The sequence below is a fragment of the Anoplopoma fimbria genome, chromosome 18 (genome assembly GCF_027596085.1).
Source record: "Anoplopoma fimbria isolate UVic2021 breed Golden Eagle Sablefish chromosome 18, Afim_UVic_2022, whole genome shotgun sequence".
In the NCBI taxonomy this organism is placed as follows: domain Eukaryota; kingdom Metazoa; phylum Chordata; class Actinopteri; order Perciformes; family Anoplopomatidae; genus Anoplopoma; species Anoplopoma fimbria.
In genome coordinates, this window is record NC_072466.1 from 23,162,521 (window position 1) to 23,190,241 (window position 27,721).

The 27,721-nt window shown below is 41.5% G+C and overlaps 1 protein-coding gene across 1 annotated transcript in view; it reads left to right on the top strand.

The window, feature by feature from the left end:
* The first annotated feature begins 19,526 nt into the window (after nucleotides 1-19,526).
* Nucleotides 19,527-27,721, top strand: part of lama4 (laminin, alpha 4) — a 32,693-nt gene continuing 24,498 nt past the window's right edge. Inside the window, exons 1-6 of the mRNA XM_054618669.1 lie at nucleotides 19,527-19,859; nucleotides 25,120-25,221; nucleotides 25,345-25,472; nucleotides 25,571-25,651; nucleotides 26,683-26,897; nucleotides 27,394-27,494. Of these exons, the coding sequence (XP_054474644.1) occupies nucleotides 19,752-19,859; nucleotides 25,120-25,221; nucleotides 25,345-25,472; nucleotides 25,571-25,651; nucleotides 26,683-26,897; nucleotides 27,394-27,494 (735 nt within the window). The 5' untranslated portion in view covers nucleotides 19,527-19,751. The remainder of the gene's footprint in view (nucleotides 19,860-25,119; nucleotides 25,222-25,344; nucleotides 25,473-25,570; nucleotides 25,652-26,682; nucleotides 26,898-27,393; nucleotides 27,495-27,721) is intronic.

A 27,721-nucleotide genomic window follows, 5' to 3' on the forward strand; every position in this document is an offset into this window, starting at 1 on the left:
TCATGTGGGGTCCTGGCATTAGCACTCCTGCACGCTGCTGCGCTGGGGGAGCTGTACCAACTGCCACTTACTGTACAAACCAGTCTGTGGAAGGACACAGCGAAGGAAAAGGCAGGGTTGAATGGGAGGGTTTTCTTGCCAAGACCTCCTGAAAGACGGCCATGATACCGTACTGTGAAAAGAAATTATGCTGCACCACTGAATGCAGGTTTTTTTTCCAGATCCTACATAAAGGATACGCTTCTTGTCATGTAACTTTGTTTGGAAAGTTGGCCTGCAAGAGGCGGGTGTTATTGATGGCGATGTTGGTTGGACAGTTGCGACTAACACTTTTATCCAGAGCTAGAAATCTCAAGCAAATAAATCGCCAGATTGTCATATAGTTTGGTGTGAATGATTTTGGTTCTGCAAATGGCGGAGTAGAGCGCAAACTGGGAGAGCTCTGTCGAAAACCTGAATCATACATGGTTTACTAACAGTTAACCTGTGCAAAACTATGCAACGCTAAAGGGGTTGCCTGGTGCGTGGGTCAGAAGCTGAGGGACACTGACCAAGCACTGGTTATTAACGGGTTGCGACTGAGAGCCGGTTGTATCACCTTATAAAGTTGATTCTTTGCAAATACCTATCTACAAATCCAGACACATAGCTACATTGATTTGGAGTTTTAATTTTAGTCCATTATTTGCTCTGTTTTTGGTCTCCACCAGGAAAAAATTGGTCTCTTCAGCAGCTAAATGCTCCACTATGCTCAACAGCTAGTCTGCTGTTTGGTGCTGTACTCCGTCTTGTACAGTGGGTTTTTATCAGAGCTCTTCCACTGGAAACAGCTGCAGCTGCTGATGAAAACAGGCTTTTGTAAGAGCTTAGAGGAACTGTAGAGTTGGTTGATCATTTTCTCTGGGTTCATTACTGTGAGGCACACTTCATATTAAACCTAGCCATATGACCAATTGTTTATACCATCATTTTACACAATGCATCTTTAGGAATAATTCATTCATCAGTATTTTTGTTAGCCCTGTCCGTCTTATCAGAGTGTAATGGACATGGCTCCCTCTGGCAGCCGCAAATAGTGTTGCATACTGTACTTGCAGTGCTCAGCCTGCTGTGTGTCTAGGAGATGACTGTAATGACTGTGATTCCAAGGACTTTTAAAACAGACCACGTCTTAATTGTCCCTGTTACGCAACAGGCAACTTGCAAAGCCCAAGCACAGCTGCACCGTCATCTATTCCGCAGAGGCCCTGACGGATTACAGTTGTTGCGTTCCACTCTTCCTGTCTATTGAGCACCAGTAATCTTCTAGCAGTTTGTCCTCCCTTCGCCTTCCCCCTTTTGGGGGTGGTTAGTGTGTACATGTGGACACTAAGGATATGGCGTTAAATCTGGGCTTATCACCACTGTCCCTCTCTTCTCTTCTCTGCACCTCAGTCCAGGATAATAACCTCAGACTTCCTGCAAGGAGTCACATGAGGATCCAGTTTATCTTAGCACACTTGTAAATAATCTTATTACAGGGCCACTGAACACATGAATTGGTCGAGCAGGATACCTTTACACTGTCAAATGTCAAGGGCAGCATGGTGGTGATCTTCCAATGTGCGATGCCACAGTAGTGCCATTTCACTCCAGTGGGCCGTGGCATTATTTGATTCAGGTGTTGTGGCACACTCACAGTAGGTTGTAAAAGCTGCAGCAGTATGTCCTTTTAAAAATGTGATTTACACATGAGAAAAAAAGGTTCATTTGTGGAATTCAGGGTAAGGTGAAATACTCCTAGAGTTTATATGTGACTATAATACTAAGCCCCTTCCTCATCTTAAGCGCGTGTGTTTTGCCGGTACAATATTTATAACGTTCACCCTCTTAGCTTAGCATGTTAGCATGCTAACATTTGCTAATTATGACTAAAAGCAAAGTACAGCTGATGCAGATGTGAATGCCATTATTTATGCAGGTGTTTGGATATAAACCAAAGTTTTATAAGATACAAATTCTAACTTTCACCTTATGCCGGCTAGATGAAAAGTCACTTTATAGATTCTGGTGCATTTTGTTACCTTTGGACAGAGCCTTGTTATTTCAACCCAAGGTTACAGGCTGATTGCAGTAGGTTCAGAACTTATGAACAGACGAGTATCCAACTTCTCATCTAACTCTCAGTAAGAAAGTCAATGAGCATATTTTCCAAAATGTCAAACAATACAATTAAATATTTCTAAAATAAAGTGGTGTGCTACTGATGAAATTTTGCCACACGGATTTTGGTCAGCTGCTGCCACAGTGAGCCATAACTCGCTGTATTATATTCAAACTTATTTTGGAATGAAATCTCTTCATGCCATAAAACAGAGTTAATGTTTGTTCAGAGACCGAGGGGGTTATAAGCAGTAACAGCTGTGTACGTGTTGACCGTGCCCCATGTGTATAGAAAACTTAGGTGGCCTCTGGTCAGCCTGCTCACCAGCTGGCTGAACTGTGTTCTTCAGAGAGAGGGAAGGATTGGGAAGATTGACAAGAACTTTTGAGAGTATAGTTTCATTCATAATTGTTAAATAGCTCATGTTGTGTGTGGGAGTCTGAAATCTCTGTTGGTCAAGGTTACTTGATCAAATAGCTTTTGACAGTTTGGCTCAATATTGGACAGATTAAGGCTTTTTTTTCCAGCTCCATGTTTCAAATTGAAAAAGGGATGTATTGAATATGTTTCATTATTCAAATGTCAGCAAAGACTGGAATTTATTGCACATTACATTGTCTGACAGGATTTTGTTTTACATGAATAGCAGTAACCGTAAAGGTGAATAGATTTTCCATTTGAACTGGGGGTGAATGGAAAAAATGTGTGCCATCTCTGGTGATTTATAGTGTAATATAGTTTGTGCTGCTCTTGTACAGGAAACAGTGTTACACAAACTGGAGAGTTGAGAAGCAAGAGGCAGGTTGAAGCGAACTGGCCTTGTTTCAAAACATACTTAATTGAATAACCGTTCCATAAATCCCTTTTTTATGGGCTTTCTGTAGTAATATCAACACTATGCACCAACCATATTAACAGCCTCCCTCCTGGAGATCAACACTTTGTGGCAAAACGAACTGCCTTACTTTCCCAACGATACAAAGAGAATAAAAGTGACTGATAAATGAAGCATTCGTGTCCATTGGTCTTTGCTTATAAAACCGTAAAATGTGAGTCTTATCCTCCAAAGGATTTGAAGCCTCTTGTAGTCTGCATCCTGGGCATGCTGTACCTTTTTGTTCCAAAGATAACTGTACATGTTCAGACCTTAGAGGGTGCAGTGGATTTGCTATGATCTTGTAAACTGAAGCTGGATTCTAGTTTAGGTGTCAAAATGTAAGAAGTTACATGTATGTACAGTAAGGAATTAAGCTGTTTATATTCTCACATTAACAAGAGCTTTCAGTTGTGTAACACTGTAATGAACACACCGTGACAGAAAGTCACAACTGAAGAGGTAGATGGAACACTTTGGTCCCTGAGAGAAAAACATATCTTTTCACCACTCTTTGAAAAATTTGCTCAGCAGATGGAATAACCTGGAAATGTTCCAGACGTGTTCAAACATAAACAGAGAGTTGAGGTTCAGTGCGTGGCATACAATTACTGCTTTTTCAAGGACCTTTTGATTGACTGTTATTACTACGCTGTGCTGCTTGGGCAATAATGACAAAGTCAAATATATTGCATTATGGTCCTGCTCCAGGGGCGACTTCTGATCCCAAGTCTGCAGTGTTTACATGTCTCTGTATTTCATTTCTCTCAAACTGTGTGGGGACAGGGGCTTGTGTTTTCTACAGGTTTACAAGAAATGTGGTGAATGTTGGAGAGTGTGAGCAGGATAGCCATTCATTGTGTGTGTGTATGTGTGATGGGTCACATAGGGATATGGAGCACGATGGCAGCAGTTGTGCGCCTATGATCAACCCAGATGATTTGCACCCCTGACCTCTGTGGTCACAGGGGAGGGGTCGCTTCAGGGAAAAAGATTAAATCCTCTCTCAGATGTCCGACACAGGAAGCGCCAACGTACACAGCAGTCAATTTGTTATGGGCGTGAGCGGCAGGTGAGTAATCCGACAATGCTTTCTGCTGATGTATGTTGTTTTTTTGCACCATTGGTACTCAACACATCTGTCTGAACGTGACGTGATGCTTCAGGTTTTGAATATCCCAGGTTATATTTCATAGCACTTGCTTTCAAGTCAACTTTGACCTTTTCCCATTCTCCTTGCAAAGCGGTAGAATGCAGATTAGACGAGAGTGACGTTGAGGGATGGATTTGTCATTACATGTCAGAGATGGGCGTCAGAGGGAGTTTGACACTGCAGAAAAATTACCACATGGAGTTCTCTGTGTTGTTTTCAATAAATCAGAGTTTCTCACCCACCACTGGATAAAATCACTCGATTGGATATTAGAGACAGATCTTTTTTTTTTTTTTTTTTTCAGTGTGAGGTCTGTGACCTGGAGGAGCTTGATTTACAACTTGTGGGATGGGGAGAGTGACAAGTGGCTCATGTACAAGATTGATTATGATGACAGCCCTACCCATCAAACCCACGTCCAACAGCATCCTTCTGCATTCATCACATAACGCATAATGCAAATATACAGTACTGTATATGCACAAGTTTATATAATCCACATTGTGCTTCAATAGGTTGCACAGTTATGACAACTTGACAACACACAGGACCAACATAACATTTACATTTAGAGGTCCCCGGAATCTACAATACAACTGTACAGTCCTTTGGAATCCTTAAAATTACACAAAACCCACTTACATACATGCATTTTCTGGAGAGCGAGCGAGTGGGCGTGTTGGTGGCATTTCTATTCCGGCTCTTTGCAGGAGGAAAACATCGGAGGGTGAAGAAGAAGGGTCATTAACACGAAACGCCAAAGAAACTGGGAAGACGACAAGATTCAGGAACTTCTGTCTGTGAGGGTCAACGAAGAAACCTTAAGAACATTTCAAGAAATAGCAAGAGACTTGGTTGTTTATGACCAAAATTACAGTCGGCTACGTGATTGCAGTGTAATCCGCAGCATGTCCTGCCTCCTGCAGGCTCTTCCCGGGCACCAGCCCTCACCTAAAGCAAACTGATTATTCCAGTAGGTGAGAATGTTTCAGACACGGATAACCTCCTGTTGTGTGCTACATGTCAGAAAGGGCGACTCTGTACAATTTCCGGACCTGATGCTCCAGACACCGTCCGGAGTTCATACGAGAGAACGGCACTCTAGGTTCTAAAATCAACCTCTGAGTTACTCCAGAATCTCACTGCACCTCCAAGATATAGATAAATATACCACAGTCTGCCTTTATGGTCATTATGGATAAACAATACACAATACACCTTTACAAAATCTAGAATACCCTTTACAAATCTTCCAGAATACAGACACTTAGTCCACCTAAACTATCTTAAGAAGAGACAGTTTAAGTGCACTAGTTCTTCATAAATCCAAAATACATTGTTGTTGCTTTCAAAAATCTCTAATACATGTTCATAAATTATCAAGAATCCAGTATTACGATCTCCAAATCTTCTCCACGATCCAAACTACACCTTTATGGTTCTTGTGGATCAACAATAGTAGACATCTAAAAGTACTTCAGGCTCCAGGTAAATACACCTTCTATGTCTTCCAGGAAACTTTATTATTAATAATAATTATTGTGCTTCATTGGTTCACAAAATCCAGCACCTTCATTGCTTTAATGTCTCGGCAAATCTGGAATACCTATTTAGAAATTGTCAACAATCCAGATAAATGCACAGCTCCATTAGAGGATCCAAAATACATGTCTATAGTTCATGCGAATCAATAACACATCTAATGGGACCACAAAATATACAGTACACCTCCAGAATGTGATCTCCACCTCCAAAGACCTCTAGGATCCTCAGAGGTTTTGATGCTTTAACAAAAATAGGTACCTCAGGGTTAAAGAAAACACAATATATAATTCATAGTTTGTATAAACTCTGCCTGCTGGACAAGTTCAAGGTTTGCCTCCTTGTTACTGAACGCAGCAGGTCTTCCTCTTCAGCTCTCGTTCCTATGTAAAGCAGTAATATGGCAGTTCACCTTAGTGTGCCTTTACTCCATACGAAGAGGAGAGGAGATGAAATGCTCCACTATTGACAATCCCAGGCCGTAATCGCTGTGTAGCTCACAAATCTGCAGATCTGCTCTGCCACACACTTTTCAGTATATCATTGGGAGGTTGGCAGGGGCCCTGTTCTGCAGCAAAACAAAAGAGTCAGAGAGCCCCCTTCCTCCATGCTAGGAGGCCCCTGGGGGAGACACTGCAGCTGGTTTCCTCCTCTCCAATGTGAGAGCAACACTGCCCTCTAGAGTGTCTGCTACTGTAGCTGCAGCTTCAGAGGAGGTGTGTGGGGGGAGGCTGGCAGACGATCGGCCCGGTGCTTGCTGCCTGGTGACCGCGGTGGGGGCTGCTGATGACTAATCAGATTGTTTTTCCCCACTGGGTGTGATTCAGTGCTTTGTTTTTCCATGCAGATGTTGCCTTATCAGCAGCGGTAGTGTCTGTGTTTGCATGTTGGGGGGTGCATGTGTTGGTTCATGGTGCAAATACAAAGTGTGAATTAGATTCAAAGTGTAGCTGACATACTCGTTAGCAGAGATTGTGAGAGTTCTGGTGATAATTGTGAGTTGAGGATATGATGACACACCGTGAAATCGTTTCAAACACATGTCTAACCTTTAAAATGTATTTTCTTAAAACAAGAAACAGTCCTGCCTGCCTGGGTGATTCTGGGGGTCTGACCAGGTTTGTTCTAGATTTTTATTCTAGATCCAATAAAAAATGCACACTATGCACTACACACTCGATATGTTTACTATTGTTCAACAAACTGTAAATCATTTTGTGTGTATCTTTTCCAGACAAACTAAGCTATAATGATTATATCACTCTTCTATTCTGGGTTGGAGAGGCGTAACCATGGTAACCTGTGCCAACCTCATGTAACCAAACAATGATTTGTACAAAACTTATACAAAACATATAACGAAAGGGAAATCTCATGCTTAAACCTAAATTGAAGCTTTATTGACATTTCAAAGCTGCCTGCTATCATCTGTTATAAATTGTCGATGTTACCGCAATATATATTGGGACATTTGAGCCGACAGAACGTCCAGCGTTGGCATATTGTAATATTTCATATTTCGTAGGTTTTGGACCTACTAAACAATCTTGCAGACTGTTTTGGCACATAATATAGAATGTTAGTATGGAATTTCGGATGAATCCATGATGTTTTTCAGATTCTTGAGGAATGAGGAGGATCATTTTGGTTACTTATAATAGCAAATGTGTCAGTTGCAGGGGTTTAGGTAATGAGTCTGTTGGCTTGCTGCGTATGACTCTCGCAGTGACAAATGTATTTATTGTATGGTAAAATAGACACAGATCAATGTCATATTTATGGACAATAACCTATAAAGAGATAATTCAGGGAAAAAAGGATTTACAAAAAACACTCTTAGAAGCCCTGGATGGCCTCTTTTTTTTGGGACTGACCGTCAGAGAAATCTCAGTTTTCTGTTTTTGTGCGGTTTCAGCTCAGCCTACGTCAGCTGAACTCTGTGCTGAATGCAGATGGATGGAGCTAATGAGTTTGCCTCATGCCTGGAAGAAACCATCTAATCCCCCAAACACTGTAACCGTGCTAAGTAAACTGTGGTACTCTCCAGCAAATATTTGGCCATTTTAATTGATGTCTGTCTTTGGTTTGAGCCACTTCTCATTTCCTGCCAAAGTTTTTTTTTTCTCGTATTTGTCTTTGATTCTCTTCTCTCCTAGTCTCTGGGTTACTTACTCCTTGATTTCTCATTCTGGTAGCCTATCTATCCTCACTTTTCTTCAGTCTTTCTGACATTATTATGATTTCTTATATTCGTTTTCCCTATAGTGTTTTTTTTCATTCAGGTCCCATTTGTAGTTCTGAACCTCTCAAGAGAAATGACCTAAAGTTAAAGAATAAACATGCAGAATTATTTGCTTCTGTCAATGAACCTTAAATTGTCATTAGACTAGTTTAGTATAAATATATATATATATATATATATACGTACATATTTCCATTTGTTAAAATTATGCAGCTGTGGAGATGGAATATTTTTAACAGTGTAAAGATTACATAATTTCAATAGGAAGATAGAAATGAGCCATTAAAGAATAGTATATGTAATACTGCAAGACAGACAATACAAAACTATGATACCCTTAAAGCTGCATTTATTGAGTTTTTAGCCACTTGGGGGCCGTTGCAAAAGCTGTAAACAAAACATTAAACATAGTATGACATTATAAAGTTGTTGCAGCAAACACAATAGCGTTGTCTATTTACACATCCAGCAGATACAAAGCAACTTTGATTTAGATTTGTGTTTCAGTGCACCTGATGAATTTAAGTACAATAATCACACACTCCTTTGAGCTCAGTCTTTGGTCTCCACCAATGCCTGATCTTTTATCTATCGTATCTTTCTATCTCTTTAGCTGCTAAATGCTCCACTATTCACCAGCTAGTCTTTAACTATGTCTTTCTGCTGTTTGGTGCTGGCAGGTAGAGAACACTTGGTCTTTTGTTGAAAACAGCTGCTTGTCGTGCCTGCTCACCATGGATTAGTTTGGTAGACATGTACAAAACCAGACAGCAGGTGCAGGATTTTGCAGAGATTGAGGATATCTGAGCTTCTGAGCTTTTTGTGTCAACATTTTACTTTTACACTGGTTAAGGGAACAGATAGAATCAATACAATGGTAATGGTAAATGGACTGTACTTGTTTAGCGCTTTTCTAGTCTTCCCACCACTCAAAGTGCTTTAACACTGCATTGCGTCATTCACCTATTCAAACCCATTCATACACTAATGACAGGGTGACCATGCAAAGTGCCACCTGTGCATCAGGACTATATAACATTCATACGTCTTGCCCAAGAACACATCGACATGGGCTCTACCATTGAGCCACAGTGGTCCCACTCTCTGGTTTGTGCTTTTGAAGGGTAACTGTTTCAACCTGGACCCTATTTACCCATGTTTTTGTGTCTAAGTGAATAATGAGAACAAGTTTTGAAAATTGACGCAGTATTGAGGGAGAGCTCTGCAGCCGTCAGCTGCTAAAAGTGCTGGTAGGAGTGTTTTCTTTTTTTTTGCCATAGGCTGATATTGTTGTTATAAGTGACAGAAAACATTTCTCCAGAGAAATAAATTGTTTTTCTTTAACTTTCGCTTCGTCTGGTCTGTTTGTTTTTGCCCAGAGTGATGACATTTCAGCCCATTTAGCGGCTGCCATTTGCAGCGTTCTCCCTCAACAATGGACTAAATGAAAAAAAAATGTGTTGTCCCCATTTGTCCCTTCACTCGAATACATGGCAAAATATGATCCAGGTTGAAAAATACAGAAGATACCCTGTATGTACAGCGCTGGAGGCAGGACATTGTTAGCTTAGAATAAAGACAGGAACTAGTCCCAGCTTTGTGTTTACACCTCTGTTTGTTTGCAGCCTAAATTAACGATGTACAACTTGCTCATTAGTGACCTTAAAAAGTGCTGGCAGCAGTGTTTTCTTTTGACAAATCCAAGCTAGCTGTTTCCTTTCTTTTTGCTATGCTAGGCTAACCAAGTCCTGACCCCAGCTCTGTTCTTAACTCACAGACATGAGAGTAATAGATTCTCACCATCTTACTCCTGGAAAAAAAAAGCCTCTTATCGTATTATCCTTAATATTTAACCACTATATTCATTTAAAGGGCTCACAATTTGGAAAATTATAGATGAAAAGGATGCCTAAATGACTGTATTCATAATATGTTTATGTAATGTCCTCCAGGCTGCATGTACAGCCAGTGAGTCCTTTTAAAGTATTTATTAATAATGACGATCAGAATGAACTCAGATTTTACTCAGGGATCGACTGACAGAGCAGCCCGGCCAACTCGCTGTCCTTGATGCCCCGGAGTAGAAATGGAAAGCAATTTAGCGCTTATGTTAGACTGGACGCTGACAGCATCTGGACTGAGTGCACAACCAATTAGTGAAGTGCATTTGTCGCCCCAAATTCCTGCAGGCCAGTCTGGCAACACAATAGGAGAGATGACTGAATGAAGCTCGTGGCAGAGATACAGAGCTGTGAAAAGGGAATGAATGTAATTTGTCTTCTTTTCTCCCCCCCCAGCAATGTGTGTGGACGGGGGACATTTGTCTGTCAGACAGGGTGTGATGCTGCCTGGACTCCTCTCAGGGATTGTCTTGTGTTCAAAGTATCAAGGCAGCGAGGAAGGACAGCAGGTAGACAGAGTCCTCTCTGGAGACTAAAGCTCTCTTATGTGATAGCCAGACAAGTCAGACTCTGCTGTGACCAAATCCTATTGATTCATGACACAACTTGTCTGCACTGATTCTCTGTTTCTCTGGTTTCTTTCACACTGTGAGTTTCTGTTTGTCTCTTTCAATTTGATGACTGGCACAAATAGAATATTTGATTTGCAAATAGAACATGAGTAACATACCAATTGACTGTGTTAATGTTAAGTCCCGCCATTCTAACAAAGACTAGCCAATCAAAGCATAGCTTCCGCAAGCTTCGATAACTATCCAGCAATGGTTTCAGATAATACTCGTTACCCAGAGAGGTTGGAAGGAAATATTATAAAACGTAATGTTTTTACTTAAAAACTTGTGCTGCTAACATTAGCAGAGTGTGTTTGGGCAACATCAACTAGTGTTAGCACTTCTATGCTATGCTAGCTATTGAAGGTAAACTGAAAGTATACACATGCTGCTTCTATCATAATCTTTTTAACCTGTTTCACTGCTACATCATTTTAAATCCTTGATATATCCTACAAACACATGATGTCGTAGCTGATCATGTGAGCTGAGCTAAACTAAACTCAGTCAGTGAGTGCAGCTAGTGACAGTGTGGGCTCCATGGCAGCACTAACAGCTTGGCAGAGGAGCAGCGAGGGGCGGGGCTAAGCAAAGGATGAATTGCTAATAGACCCATTTTTTGTTAGTTTAACTGATGACATTTGTGTGGGTGTGTTCAAATGATCAATGATAGTCTACAATGTCATGTTTGGTATCGCTGGAAAGTATAAATTCCGAACTTTCTAATACAGCTTGACCCGAAAACACATAGTGCCTGCTATAAACGATTGGACGTCCAAGTGAGCTTTAGGGAGGAGTCAGCAGCCATATTAGTCAAACTGGGCACTTTAAGGAGCTCTAGTTGTTTGTGGCCGCCTTGTGGGTGTATTGACAAAATACTTATATCATTCTGTTCACCTTGCTATGATGAATCTGTGGATATCTCATTGAGCACTGTGGGCCCTGGAATAATCCATTAATCTGCTGTATAGCATGGAGCTCTTCAGTCAAAATATTGATTAATGTTTTATATGTTTTTATACTATTTCAATGTTTAAGGCAGATCCATGTCATTTGTAACATGGGTATATAGAAATATGTATTTTTTTTAAAGTAAACAGTCAACATGACCAATACATGGAGACCACCTGAGCACATCTTTATAAATTGGACCATAAAAGTGTATATTCATCAAATTTACAGTACGAGTTATAGTCAAGAGTAGTAAAAGACATTAAATTGAATCATTGTCCATGGGATCTTGGTTATAATGGTGATATTGCCTTTGAAATATTGATAAGATACTCGGCGAGAATAGAAATCATATTTTTTCCCTTATTGTATCTCCATTTACTAAGGAATGGTATTATACATCATTTTACTTAACATGTATTCATATTCTTAGCTTCTTACCTTTCAAAGGAGACCAGAAATATAATGCATATACAGTAAGTCTTATAGTTTCTGATTCACTTCGGGTATGTGATTTTATATGTTTTCTCATTTTTTTATCAAGGCAAGGGCTCAACGGGTTAACACTTATTAAATGCACTTATATTAAAAAGCAGCTAATGTAGTGCTATAAAATGAGTTGCGTTTCATTGTTAGGCCAGAAGGGTGCACTCATATTTACAGTTTAGTTGGATTATAACATTACCACTGACAGTGTCTTATTTCCTGATGTGTGTTTCCATTGTGTGAGTGAGTCAATGCGTTATGCAGTGGGTTGCTGTCAGTTTGCATAGTGTATCTGAAAACAGGACAGAGTTGTGTTCTCACAGTGTTGAGGAGGGGGTGTTTCCTGTTCCGCTCAGCACTACACGTCCCTGTTCAGTATCCTCACTGCTATCTGTCGTGTAGCTCTTAACACTGAGGCTGCAGCAGAACGCTCAGCCAGCCAAACACATCCTCTCTTACCTCGACATGTTGAGTATTGTGCCGATGGACCGCATCCTGTTTTCTGAGTCATTTCATAAAGCCTAACCGGCTGAGCGTGGCAGGATTCTTGTCTTGAGTGTCGGTGTCCAAATTTATGGCATTAAAGTAGGCCTGTTGGTATTCACATTTTAAGTGTATTGTCTTTAATGAAAAAGGCCAATTTTTCCAACTAAATATTTTAGTAGCAAATAATTCCTGTCATAGTTGTGGCCATCATTTCTGTTGGCTATCGTACCATTGTGCTGCCAAATTCAATTGCTGGGATCTGGGAACGCAACTTCAAAGAAAAAGTCAGATGCAGAAAGAAACACAAAGTTTTAACTATGACTGTAGTTGTATATGCACACAATTTCCATGTGCATTGAGGGATTATCAGTTATTATTAGTTATTAATCAGTTTAACTAAAATGGTTCACACAATCTGGCTAAACTTTCAGCTTATTTACAGCGTTCCCCGTCGACCCCTCCTTTTTGAAAATGTTTTCCCAGATCTTTTAATTTGGTGAGTATGATGTCATGACCAATAGAAACAATGGCCAAAGCATTGAGAATAAGCCTCACATACACCATGCTTTTCCTTTTGTTGCATTGAATGTACAGTCAACAACCAGAAATGCAACTACTCAATTATTTTGGTCAGAGTCAATTTTCTGCACTTTTGCATCTTTAAGCACCTACTGTGATCGTTCACTTCGTCTCTGGATCCGTCCATCCAACACTTTTGTCCAGAACATGAGATCTTAACAACTGACCAGTTTGTTTTAATTTCTTCTTCTTTGTGTTTCCTTTTAAATGTTACCTGTGACCTGGTTTCTGACCGTTTTTACCTGCCTTTTTGAACCTCTGCTTTTGGCCTTTGGATTTCCTCACTTTGCCTGGTGTTGACCCTTTGACCCTGATTCTTTAAGCCTTGTCCGAATACATCATTGTACTTTGACAGCCCTATCCCAGCTGTGACAAGCATGATGAGAAATAATGAGAACACTGGGCCCAGGTCCAAAACAGATGGAGTTATGATTTAAGCTGTGAGATGTGCTGCACTTAAGTGTTACTGAATGCATGTGATAGAAAAGTTGTTAGTAAGTCCTCTGAGTCTTGGAGCAGCTGTATTTAGATGGCTGACTTTAATGTATATCACAGCTACGGCAGATTGTGTGGAGACACAGCAGCTGTAGTTGGTTCGTTTTGTGCTGTTATAACTCAGCCTATGTGGGCGGAAGATGCATCAACAGCTGGGCTAGAAAATGCTATCATAAGTGTGACATGGATGTTTTCAAATATGTATTTCAACCCTCTCAACATTAAATCCCTGTTTTAAAGAAACCTAATTTGAATCCCAATGGAAAAAACATCTTATTCCACACTGTCTGGCATATATATAAATGTATATCTTCTAATTTAAATATGTACATAAAGAAGATTTTGCACTGGGAAGATGGCGCCAAGAATGGTGTCAAGATTCTCTTAGTCACATGTTCTTAAGTTGTTGAATGAGAAATGGATGAAAAAAGTAAAAAGTATTGTGGCTGTCTGTGGGCACCCAGAGCTCTACGTTAGTACTTCATATTTGTACAGAGACTGGACGAAACTTTTAGTTTAAATGTCTATTTATAAACCATCAATCCTATTTTGAGGGTTGATGGAGCATCTACTATTTTAACATAGCCTGGCCCTGATCGATCCGACCTCCATTTAGAAATCAAGCATTTTAAAAGTTGTTTAATTGTCACCTTGTGGACAGACATGACAAAGCATGAATTCACACTTTTTACAAATTGGTGTCATTATATAGTTATTTCAGCATTCTTGACGACATGACGGCATTTGGTGTCCTGGCGTATCTGGGACTTCCACAACATGCACAATAGCAGCTGTAGTGGTTATTTAAGTCATGGTTGATGACATTTTTGTTTGTGTCTACATGGGGGTAAGCCCCACCTTCTCTCCAGCATGTCTAGCGCGAGTGACGCAAATAAACAGAAAGGAACCAGAGGTCAAACTCCAAAAAATGTGCTTATTGGTTATCATTACATACTCTTGAACAACCTTTTACAATTTGCAAATACAATCTGACCTGTATATTGTATGTTGCTGTCCATTGTTGTTTTTAGATATATTAATATTTTATAAAAAATGTTCTTACCTTAAGCTGATTCTGATTAGTTGTAAGTTCAAGTAAAACTTCCCAAAGTATGACAGAATTGCATTAGCTTGTTCCATTGGTCCATTGAGTTGTGCTTGCCAGTAGGTCAGGCACTCAGACTGACGGCATTAAATCTTAAATTAAAATTCCATTCAAGTGTTAGAGTTTCCCTTGATACTTGTGAAATCTAGCAATCTGAGGGCCACCTATTTTAATTTCTTGGCCTCAGGTTCCTGTTTCTCCATCAGTTGTCTTGGGAAGAGCCTGAACTCAGAGCAGATGATGAGCTGAACTTACATTATTTGGGGAATTTCACAGCAAATCTCACAGGCCCTGCCAGCATTCACACGTGATTTGTAGCGCTCTAATCTGTTGTGTAGTTTCAGTTTTCGGCGAGGACAGTTTACGTGAGTGGAGATTGAATCATTCAATTTTTCCCACCAAGTCAGTCCCCTGCTCTACATTTTTTAAATCGCTCTCTCTTACACCCACTCCTCCTTCCATCTGCTTCCAATCAACACTCACTGCCAAGACCAAGATATGTTTTTCCCCGAAGAGCCCACTCACACACAGAGGAATAGTGAAGCAGTCTGTACAGTGGACAGTAAGAGTAAGAGGATCCCACACCTAGAAATCATACATGGCTGTTGTAAATGTCGTTAAAACAATTTGAGGCAAGTATAGAGGAAGTTACATAAGATGTGTATCTAAATGTTTATATCATAGAGCTTACAAGAATTTGACATTTGTTCTAAATCATTTGGTGTTAAGTACCACAGGAAATGATTCAGTCTTTAATACACTAGGTGTATAGTATCAAATGCTATCTATCATCTTATTTTGCACCTTGTGGTAGACCTTTTTCACTGCAGACATTTTGACTCGTCATAGCAGGACTAGGAGCAGGCGGAGCCATTAACACTAAAGATGGCTTCATTCCATTAGGGTGTTCTAGTAAGCCATGTTGGTGAGCCAGCATACACAGCAATGGGGTCCTGAATATTAGTAGCCGATATTTGACGGAAACTTTGCAGATTTTCAACCGTCTTTGTATTGTTACAATGTGTGTGGTATGTGCAAATTAAGGATGTTAGGCTTCCCTCCGTGTCAACAACGCCCGGGGCTCCCTGCCCATTTACAAACGTGTCATTTTCACGTCATCTGCGTATTTTCAGTACTTCTAATTCTTTTAATTTTCGATCCATTACTGCATCCCACCGATTAAAAACCACAACACATTTGTTTTTTGGGAAACGGAAATGATGAACGCGTTGTTTGCATGGAGAATATGTGGAAAAGGATTTTAGTCACAGGGGTGAACTGGCGAACTTATTGCTGTCCACTTGTGATCGGATCACCAAAGACTCATGTAAATGCCAGGTCTGAAGATGGCCTTTGAGTTAGCTCACTCTTAGATTTACCACATAAATTGGTTTAGTTCTGGCTAAACTGTTGGCTTGTTTACATCCCGTCTGACTGTTAGTGTGGGTTGCTAAATTTGACATTGTTAAGCAGCGACATTGTGTTCCCAGATTTCAGCAATTACTTTGACGAGTACGGTATTTTTATAGCTGATAAAATTGATGGCCAAAACAAGACCTGAGTTGGAACAAACCAGTGTTTACGTTGAGTTTTTACAGGACATTAGACTAGAATTATTGTTTTATCTTATTCAGAACGTCAGTATCATTAAAGCGAGTTGGTGTTTGTTGTGTTAGAGGTTTTAGTTTTCTCTGGTATGCAAGGAGAGTGTAAGAGGACACCGCAGGCTGAGGGCTGACCTGCTGTACTCTCTGACCTTGTGGCCCTCTCAGGAAAGGCTGCCGTGCCTCTCTGCTTCTGATCTGATTGTAAGGAAGTGAATGTAAGCTACAGTACAGCATGCATGAGATAGGGAGAATTTAAGTTTGAATATGTGATTAATTCCTTGCTTTTCCTGTTGGGGGAAAGAGTAAGTCAAAAGTTAGTTCCCAGGAAGTTGGTCTGTAAACTGTGTTGGACGTTTACAAAGGACAGGTTTGTAAACGTCCTTTGTTTTCTCTCCACGTGAGTTTGGCTAACCAGTGGGGCTGTTTGAATCCTGAATGTTACGTAGGACTTGCTTTTAGAGATGTCAGTGTGTTTCCAAATCTTAGCAATTACTTTGATAAGTTCTGTGAAATTATTCACAATAGAAAGGTCCAAAACTAAATAAGATTCAAGTCTTAATACACTGCAATTATCCTTCAATGTGAGCCTATAAGGGTTCCGAATGGGTTCTTCCTGAATCCTGAATCCTGGTTTGAAGTATGGGTGTAAAGAGATCCTCCCAGCCCACATACCCCCCCAAAATGTGATTGTAAACCATGATTGTACTATGTCTGCACCACATCAGTAGAACCCCTTGGTTGGGTTCTAGTTAGCAGGCTTGGAAGGTGGAAGGGTTCTGGATAAAACATCCAGAGAGGGTTAAAGGTAGAAATGTTTCACCGTATAGGGTTCTTTGTAGAACCTCTCACAGGGGAATTTGGGTGGAACCTTTTACAGATGTTTCTAGGTGGGACCTCATGAAAAGTTTCATCAGGATCCAAAGGGGTTCTCCTCTGGGGACAAGCAGAAGAACCCTATATGGTTTTAGTTCACCTTTATTTCTAAGACTGTACAAACCCTTTTTATATGCAGTATGATCCTGTTATACTCCCACTGCAGTACTGCGGATGGATTTCTTCTTGTTGCTTTTGGCTCAGAGGGCAGTGTTGCACTGTGCCATGACTGCTGTATCACTCAGCTGCCAGACCTTGCAGTGGCCTTTGATCACATGAATGGCTTTAGCTGAATAGGTTGGCAAAGAAGACCACCCGGGACAAACCCGTCCCTTTGTGAAGACGTTAGGAATACAGTGCTGCTGCCGTGAAACCTCCTAGATCTTTGAATACGCCCCTGGCCTGTGAGTGATCTCTGGTGTTTACACTATGCCTGTGCCGAGAATACCAATGTGCAGTGGGCCAAACATGGAGAAGGAAAAGTCCTCACTGACTCAGCGAGCTGGTGAAGTAAACATATTGTGGTCCAGCTAAGCCTAACATCAGCTTTCTAGTGGTTAGTGCCGCCTCTGTGCATTTGCATTGCGTGAAAGTGTTATATAAAGGATGAAGTTGGACTCAGAAGTGCATAACTGGAGTCTACAATTACACCCAAGAGAGCAATTACCTTTGTTATGGTACCACAGTTGTTTCATACAGTAAGCAGGTAATATAAGGGTATGGAGACAAAATAAAAATGGGTAGTGTTTTCATTGGCCTATAGCAGGGTGAATATGCCTGCTTTCAACAGTTACTTTTTGAGTAACAAGAAAAACAAATTGTGCACCACTTTTGATCATTTTAGTGTTTTAAATCAAACAAAGCTAAGACAGAAGTGATTTTAGCACTCCCTATGTTACTTTGTGATGTCATTCTTATCCTGGGCTAAGGTACGGACTATTTTCGTTAGCTTAGAATGAGCCATTTATATCTACAAAGGGAGCAAGTCCTCTTCATGGAGTTGTTTCTTTGCAGGGGCATGTTTCTACTGAAGCCCATAATGGACAAACCAAACATTGGCCCTAGAAAAGGTTTATTCATGCTTTTGCGTTGGCCACCATAGTTATCTTACACGCTTGGCACACGGAAGGTGTTTCATTTGGCTGCAATCTGCAACCTCACAGCTGGATGTTGCCAAATCCTACACACTAGCCCTTCAACGTACCCAAGTCACATATTTCCTTTTGCTGATTTGGGGGAATTTCAGTTGAGATTTGCATTACGTTTGAATGGAAGCTTGACTACAGACTCAGCATGTGTTGAAATACCACAAAGGGAACATCCTGCGGGAATCAATGCTAGCAAGCTAGGTTCATTTTCCACTTTCCGAGAAGAAGCTAGGTAACCATCTGAAATGATGGGTACATAACCAAGGATATGTGGGCTTGTTGTTGAAAAAGGGAAAAATGGGTTCCAGTCGGTGGCGCACCACAGAAGTTTACAGCCAATCTCCCATCATCACCGGCTCATCCTCTAATGTGGGAAACGCCACCCCAGAGGCTTGAAGCTTCAATGCTGTTTCCACAAATGTGTCCAAAAGTGGTCTTATCCTCTTTTGAAAACTGGAAAAGTTATTATTTTAACCCAGGTTCTGTTCAGAGTAGTAAATATAGAGCTGCCTGAGGCCTTCTTTTGCTCTTGAATGACATATCCGCCATACAAAACCGGAATGTGACAACCTGTTTATTAGTCACTTGAGACATACAACTTCCACATGGTCCTATGGGCTCGCACGACATAACTTGGACGTATTTGGAACTGCTTACAACATGGTCTTTGTGGTGAAGCCACAACTGTCTGTGGACCTGAGTGTTAGCCTCATCACTTCCAGCATGTGGCCTTTACAGTATCCAAGCCTCTGACAATACATCCTTTGTGCTGGAAGTGTCCCGCTTAGACTCTTCCTGTTAAGAGCCTCACACAATATCCATGAATTCAGCCGCTTTTGATGGTCTGACCTTGGGAAAACAAACAGAAAGCTCATGCCTATGGCTGTGAGGTGTAGCTGGGCCTGGGATATCAGAGCAGCTGTTTATTTTCTGCCTGCGGAGTGCAGAGTGAGTGTTGAAGCTTTAGACCCTTTGCCCACCCTTGGGAGGGGGAGAGAAGGGGGGGGATAGCCTGTTGAGCCCAAGGTGAAAGGGTGCCACTGACCTGCAAATGGAGACGGGGGGAGCTAACGCTCAATCTGACTCTGCCAGTCAGGGGGGAGATATGCAGTCTGGATGGGTGCACTGTCTGCCTGCCTTCTGCTCAAGAGACAGAAGCCCTCTGTTGCTCGGTCTGCCTCTCTGCCTGTCGTTCTTTCTCTCTTTCCCACTCCCCCTCTCACTCTTTCTCTCCGTTTCCAGCCTTCCCATCTGCATGTGATTTAGCACAGGCTCAGGGGAGAGGCAAGTTCGCTAGGGGAGAGGGAATCAGGGCAGGGAGGGAGAGGAGAGGAAGGGAGGAAGTCCACACAAGTTTGTTTTACAGGACTCTGGCCGGGCCAGGAATTAGACGCGGCGCTGCATCTGGAGGTCGGCAGCAGTAGGGAAAGCGAAGCCAACGGGTGCAGCTGAGCAGGAGGAGCTGCCCAGAAGACTTTGCTACGACCAGGAGACACTAACAGATACACGGACAGAGAAGGGGGGGATCGGTGCTCCACTGGGCAAACACACAAATATGGCTGCTGAATCTCTGACCTGCCTCTGCCTTCTCTGCATCCTATCAGGGATCGCCTATCCAGCTTCTGCCGCCAGGCTTGGGGAACAGCAACAGTCGGTGCTGAAAGTAAGTCATTTTGGCTGTTAAAACCGTGCATGCTGTCACAGCTACATTTGGTTTCTGACCTTTTCTACCCACAGCACATGTATGTCAATGAGGGCTGATGATCGTGTACTCAAATGTTAAGGTCATAACGGTAAAAGATGAGGCAGGTTTGGGGTGTGTGATCAGTTATAGCAGTCTGTAGGGGTCTCTGTGGAACGGTCCTGCTTTGTGCTCACGCATGTGTTTGTTTCTGTCATCAGACGTACCCCAAGGCTAACGCTCACATGGGCTCTGAGTTACTGTCTCCACCGCTGTCATGCCCCTCCCGCCCCTCCCTGGCAGTTCCCTAATGGAAACCAGCTGCCAAATGTTGAGCAACAACCAGAGAGAAAGAAAGAAAGAGAGAGTATAATAGACAACAAGGGCATGAGAAGCTGTACGGGACAACTGGCCAATGTTCCCTTAGCTCAGTATGCTACAAAGGATATAAGCTCAGGGGCCAAACTTTAAAGTCGGCAAACACTTTGCTTCAAACATTTGAGTCTTTTCTGGTTCTGAATTCGTCTGTTTTGCTCTAAGGTTATAATCGAATAGATTTTCATCATATCAAATCCATTTTTACAATATATTGCCATTTTCTTTCTCGTAATCTGATCATTTGATCATGATCATTTACTTTGAGACTGCGTGGTGAATCCTCTTGTCCGCACTGTAAACGTTACAAGCTTGTGGAGGTTACAAGGATGTTTGGGCGTGTAGGTCTTCTTTCATGCAGGAAACAGGAGTTCATGTCCTGTCACAGACCTGCACCTGATGCTTGGTTTTTGTTATGCCTCTGTGCCGGCGACAACCTAGACCATTTTCAGGTTGTCCATCTGGATAATTTCTTAAAACTTGGAGGGACTGATTCAATTTTGGAGGTCAAAGGTCACTATGACTTCACGTTAGTCCCATTTTATGATATTACAGGGGAAATCCTTGAACAAATTTCTTCAAATTTGGCACAAACAGCCACAAGGCCTCAAGGATGAACTGAATAGAATTTGGTGGTCAAAGGTCATGGGACTTCATAAAACATGGTTTGGTCCTTAACTCATGAATCCATATGCGAATTATGACCATTTACACAAATGTCCAATGATGATGAAGTGATGTCGTTTTTGATGTAAAAAAAAAAAGTTGACAGTGTTAATCTGGGGCTTTGCAGAGTTGACCAATATTGACGTTCTTGTCTAACAAAAGGGTTGTTGTTGTTATCATCAACTCTATCTGGGCAACACGAATGCAAATGCTTTACTTAAGAGCACATACAGCTTTCCAGATTGTGTGATGTGCAACAAAGTTCTATTGAGCCAATGCATGGTTTCGAATTTCATCAACCCAAAATGATGTCTTGATTTCCTGATTAATTAATGTATTTTTTGCACGGTTTTGATGCCATCATCTGCAAACCTTGTATAATGTACGTGCTAGCTGCCAATGGCTGCAAATGAGTGGAACAAGATGTCAGGCCGTAGATAAACTACAACTCTATCCTTTTAAAGAAATGTTCCGTTACACTGTGACTGTAATTATGTGGCTGCTTTGGATGCTTTTGGGGTTTGTGTCCATTTGCCCCATAGAACTGAACCGGGGAGTTATGATTCTTGGCTAGATGGTGACTTTGTTCAATGCTGATCTGTATGATAAAACATACAGAGAAATAAGAGAATGTAGAGGTATTTAATCCCCAAACTTGGCAGTACTAAACCAGTGCCATTTAATTATTATTTTAATTATTTTTCTTTTGAACCGAGTTTATTTCTCAATGTCTTGAGTTTTTTGAAGTTGAGGGTCCCCGGAGAGGAGGCCTCGCCCCCACAGCCAGACTGTTTGTCTGCAGTTATTGAGTTAGGAAGAGATTCTCATGACCCTGGATCTGTCCCGTCCTGAGGATGTTTGGAGGAGTTAGCATGACTAAATCCAGCGTCTGATCCCCTCTTGGAGGTCAATATAAATACAGCAGCCAGTTGCGAGACGAAGCGGAAATGAGTTTCAAGCTTTAACACTTAATCCACTTAATTCCCCCACTCTGGGAAAACTTTGTCGACAGGCAGATGTACATAAAAACCCACACACATTTAAAATTCAACTTTATGAAACATCATTCAATAGATTCAACTTTCATAGAGATCCCGCACACACTGCAGAGAGAGGGCACGGCCACAGTTTTTTTGGGAGCTAAACGACCACAGGGTGTGTTGACTTTGGACAGCGCTCAGCTGTAGAGGCAAATCCTGTTTTTGTGCTCGATTACCAGCTGCATTTGTTTCGGCTCTGTTTCGCGGAGATAGAGCCTTACGGTGTATCCCATAAGCATCCAGTCAACGCACAGGAAGTACACTGACAAATGCTGAGAAGAGGCAGATTCACATGGAAACAGAGAGTGGCGATACATAAAGTGTTGAATGTCATCTTTGTTCTCCACTGTGGTGCGCATAGTGGGAGGGCCACAGAAATAGTTCACATTACTGAGTGTGCTCACAGTTGGCAGACGGCTGCAAATGTCAATTGTTTTAATTTCCCTTGATAGTTAGGGGTTTATTAAAGTAACAACCACGTTTAACATCCCTATTCAGATTCCATTTTACAGCTCTAACCCCCAAGAGAAATGGGTCTTAAATGAGTAGTTGAAGATTTTTTTAAATACATTTGCTGAGTTGCCGCCTTTCTTGGGAGTAAGATGAGAAGATTGATATCAAGCTTATGTTTGTTTGTTAAGTACTGGGCTGGAGTAGAAAATATTAAGCCTAGCTTAAAAACTGAATAGAAAAAACAGCTAACCTGGCTCTGTCCTACATTAAAGCAGAAACACATCAGAAAGGAGACAGACCCATATGTGTGTCAGGCGGGTTTCGCCACTGCCCTGCCCCTTTAGGAGACTATCGTCAGGTCCTATCAGAGTCTATTATCTCCAATGGAATAAATTAAGGTGATTATGACAGATTCTTTCCCCCATGAGTCACTGAAGTAAATACTGGACCCATTTTTCACAAACCCCATATCTGAACATTCTGACACTAAAATGGAATTTTTCAGATGGACAAATCAGGAGAAAAGAGCTTTGTGTCTGTTTTCTCAAAAAACCTTTGGCAGTTTGGGCAAAGTTGAACTTGCTGTTTTTAAATGTCCAAACACAGAAAATGTAAATGCATGAATATGTTAACATCTTATACAGTACATATGGCTTACTTGTTAGCAAACAATATTAGACAAAGTTCACAATGGAGATAAACATTATCATTCATTTAGAGTTGTGTCTTGGATATCCAAATTATGTAAGTCAATATTCACTACTTTTAGCTCTGTTTTGGTCTACACCAACTCCTAAGGGAAAAATATTTATCTTTAGCTGCCCCACTTTGTTCATCAGCAAGTCTCTAACTGTTTCTGTTTTTTGTTGTTAAGCAGGTAGCATACAGTGGGTTTATCAGAGCTTTTTTCCAGCAATGTAGCTGGAAAGTATTGGGTGGAGTATTGGGCTCCTAAAATTGTCCTTACATTTCGGTTTATGTTCAGGTTAAATTAATGAGATACCACATGTTAATCAATGAGTTTAGAGGAGTCTGAAGGCATATTTCTTAACTTTAAACAGAGCCAGGCAAGACATGAGATTTATATCGATCTCCTCATCTCACTTTTTTAAAGTAAGCGACTAAACATATTTCCCAAAATGTTGAAATATTCACACTAAGTCATCCAAACATGGGCAGAATAATGTTATTCCACAAGCTGCCAGGTTGTATACTCGAGATGCATTCCTCCCACTTTTGAGGACTCTAAAGAGTCCATGTCCTGCCTAGAGACCATCTGCAGCGCCTCCCCTAACCTTAACCCTCTGCCCTGTGCTCCAGCAGCTGTTTAACCTATCACAGACTGTCACACACCTAATAGCCCTGAAGCCATTCAAAAACTCTTTAAAGTGTCTTTACAAATGGTAAGTAGCTCGGGATCTCAGTGCTTTTCCCATAAACTTGTGATTCATTCCACCTAATGGTTTGGACTACCATTTGGGGCCATCTTTATAACTATGAGCACCGAACCCTTTTGCATCATTAGCTGCACTTTTTTAGGATGTGTTTACATGGAGTGTTGACACATTCAATGTTTATGCGGTAGTGATGTATGGGTCTGGTATCAGCGCATGTGAACTGTGGGTCAGTGGAAAGCTGCATGAAAAAAATGGTGTGCAGGAAGAATCAGTGCTGCTGTTCACGAGCTGGTTCGCATTAGCAGCTGACTACAGAAGCATGTCTTTGTCTCGCAGCCCATCTGTGAATAAATCAAAGGAAAAATGTGAATCATACCATACTGTACTGTTTTTCTGTGGAATGTTCCGTGTTCCGGTTGTTTTCTAGATTCAGCAATGTCCAGCTAACTGAGTGGGACAAGAAGGTCAAACTATGGAGTTCTTACAGGCTGCTATTGTACGCCTCATTGAATGGTGCTGCTTCAAATGTTCAAAGAGGTTCAAAGGGCTGTATGTGTCTGTGTGTGTGCGCGTGCATATGTGTGTGTGTGTGTGTGTGTGTGTGTGTGTGTGTGTGTGTGTGTGTGTGTGTGTGTGTGTGTGTGTGTGTGTGTGTGTGTGTGTGTGTGTGTGTGTGTGTGTGTGTGGGGTGGGGGTCATCGCTGCTCTGAACTCTGACATCACACTATCCCGAGAAACTGTGTTGAACAAACATCGGACAGGATGCAGGTTTTAGAATGACATTCTGTAAATGGGAGGGAACTGCTGCCATTCAGTGGACTTTTCCTCCAAACTCATTGGTGAATAAATCATCTTATTTTTATCTATAATGGAGAAGTTAAACTGCAGAAATGAATAATACCATTGTAAAATTATATTTACTCGCCTGTTTTAGCAGTACCAGTACATCGCCAGTTGACAAAATGTCTGTTCAGAACAAACCAAATGCTTTTAATGTGGGGTTGCTGCTTGTTGCCTTCAATTAGTCCGCCATTTTTTGAAGAAAATCACAAAAAGAAATGCTTAGATTTTCCCGCGTGAGTTGAAGAGCGAGTGTGTAGCTTTATTGTCTACCCTCTCTGGCAAACCAACCACTGGTAGGTGACGGAAAACGCATCACTAAAATGTGATTATTTTTACCACGGACACCCAATTTGTATAACCGTTGTGTTACCTCCTTTGGCAAAAGATTGTGACTTAAGAGACTTTATTTAAATGAAAATCTTTGAGATCATTACCTTTTTAAGTGAGAATGTTCTGTTCCCACTGCAGGTCTGTGCAAAGGGATTTTTCCTGAGTGAGCAAAACATATGCTTGCCATGTAACTGCAAAGGGCACGCGGACTACTGCGAAGACATCACTGGCATTTGTATAGTAAGTTTCCCCCATGTTGATTCTCTCTGTATCAGAGTGAACTAATCACTTACGTTCACTTAATTTCCATACCCATAACCAGTAGCCCTTTTTAATACTGCCTTTAATATTCTCCCCTTTCAGAAATGCAAGGACCACAGTACAGGGGATTTCTGTGAAATGTGTGAAGATGGCTACATGCTGGCTCGTAGCCTGGATGGAATCCACACCTGCCGACCCTGCGCCTGCCCCCTCTCCATCCCCTCAAATAAGTAAGCCAATCTGTTCCTTGTTTCTTCAAATGCGAGACTGTGTGTTGGCAATCACTAAGTAATCTCTGAAAATACTTTCCCCCTGTGTGTTCGGACAGCTTCGCAGTGCGCTGTGACAAAGGAAGTGCCGTTCTGCGTTGCAAGTGCCAAGAGGGCTACGCTGGACATCTCTGTGAGAGGTCAGTGCTGACGAGGCCTTTGAACAACCAATCAAGAAGTTATATAAATTAAACGTCTGTGTAAACTTTCAGTAAAAACAACAGATTACTGACTGACCGGAGCATAACCTAAGGACAGTATGAAAAACATTCAAGCAGTCCAAGATGTCTTACAGTAGGTTACAGTGCAAGTTACCGTGGAATGCCCGCAACATGTACAATAGAAATGTTGCCATTATATGCTTGGTGCTGATGTTAGTCATGTCAGTCTCTCTGTACATCATCAGCAATTTATGCTACACCAATGTTCAACAATAGTTTGAGTCAGAATCAGTACGTGAATGCAGAGACGGTGATTGGTTTTAAATTGGCAGCCTCAGTCCCCCAGAATCCATTGCTGCCAAATGCTACAGCTATGTGTACATGTGTAATAGACAGATGAACCAACACATTGCAGCTTGTCAATAGATAATTTTAAGACGCTAAATTGGAAATTCAGAGGATATCTATGATTGAGCAGTTGCCTCCACGCGGCTCTCAACATGGCGCCGGCTGTGGCGGCAGCTAGAGGCTAACAGGGATAACACTATAAACAGTGAAAATAGTGTTTACCTCAGGGGGAAACCTTTTCGCTTCTCATCGGTAATCACTGTGTGAGCATGGTGCAGAGTGATGGCCATTAACTAGCCAATGGGGGAACACAAACTGGGACTCACATGCACCAACTAGCACGGCTACGTAAACCAAGCACAGAGAAGGTCGGGTTACAACACACAAATAAGGAGAGCGACTTCTGCTGTGCTCAGGTAGAAATGACCCACTATATCTTTACATAGCCATAGTTGTTGGCTGCTATGTCAATGCTATTGAATTTAGCAGGTTTAAAGTCAAAATGGAAAACAAAACAAAAAACTTCATTAAAAGACTGCATCCCAAAAGAAATCCTGGCATGAACCGAAAATCAAAAGAGTCTCCAAAGTTGGATTTTTCAATACCTCGTTCATCATAGCAGTCAGTGGTATTGTCGGTCATCTGCTGTCTTTCTCATCCAGGTGTGCTCCAGGCTTCTATGGCAACCCAATGACGATCGGTAAATCCTGTAAGCGATGCGACTGCAACAGCAACTCCGACCCTAACCTGATCTTCAACGAGTGCCACAACGTGACGGGCCACTGCCAGCACTGCTGGGGCAACACCGCCGGAGCCAACTGTGAGAGGTGTGCCCCAGGTTTCTACGGCGACGCCATCATGGCCAAGAACTGCAGAGGTGGGGGCAACACTTTTACTAGATCCAAGATATGTTTGATCCGTGCTTGACAGACTGGTGATGTTAAGGGGAGCTTTGATGTTAGAAAGTTAGGCTTCAGTGAAGGTATTACTTTTGCTTAATGTTCTATGAAAGCTGAACAATTCTACTAATTGCTTATAATGTCAAAACATTATACTCACAACAAACATGTAGGGAGAAGGCTTAACAAATTATTAGTTTTACCCTTATATTTACTTTTCCACTTAGTTATATCAAAATGATTAGATATGCAGAAAAAGTTAATTTCTTCCATATCATGTACTTCGTGGTGTGTATGTCATCCTGAAGCCGTTCAGTGAAAAAAAAAAAAAGACAAAGTGACAATTCAGGATTAAGGATTACCCGTATGCCTTTTTGGAGGCCTTGCAAGTCCAAAAATAACCCTTCCACCATGCTTGTGTCATCATTTGACCTCTAACGTTCTCATCGTTGAATGTGCTCCGTGTCTCCGCAGAGTGCGAGTGCAATGAATGTGGCACCTCTTCATGCGACGACAGGAATGGAGTGTGTCACTGCAAGCCGGGTGTCACCGGACAACTCTGTGACCAATGTGAGGTGAGAGGAACCATGTGACTCTGGTCCTACTGGTATAGTAATTTCATCTGGGAGACATTCAGGAGGATAAAGGTTTTTTTTAACTGTGTAGGTTTTAGTTTTTTTTCATGATTTTGGCTTTCATTCCTTTTGGTAATAAGAACATTATTGCATCAACATCGTTAAAAAGAAGTTCAACGGTGCAAGAAACACGATCAGTCAGACCAAGGTTGGCAAAAATGATTTGG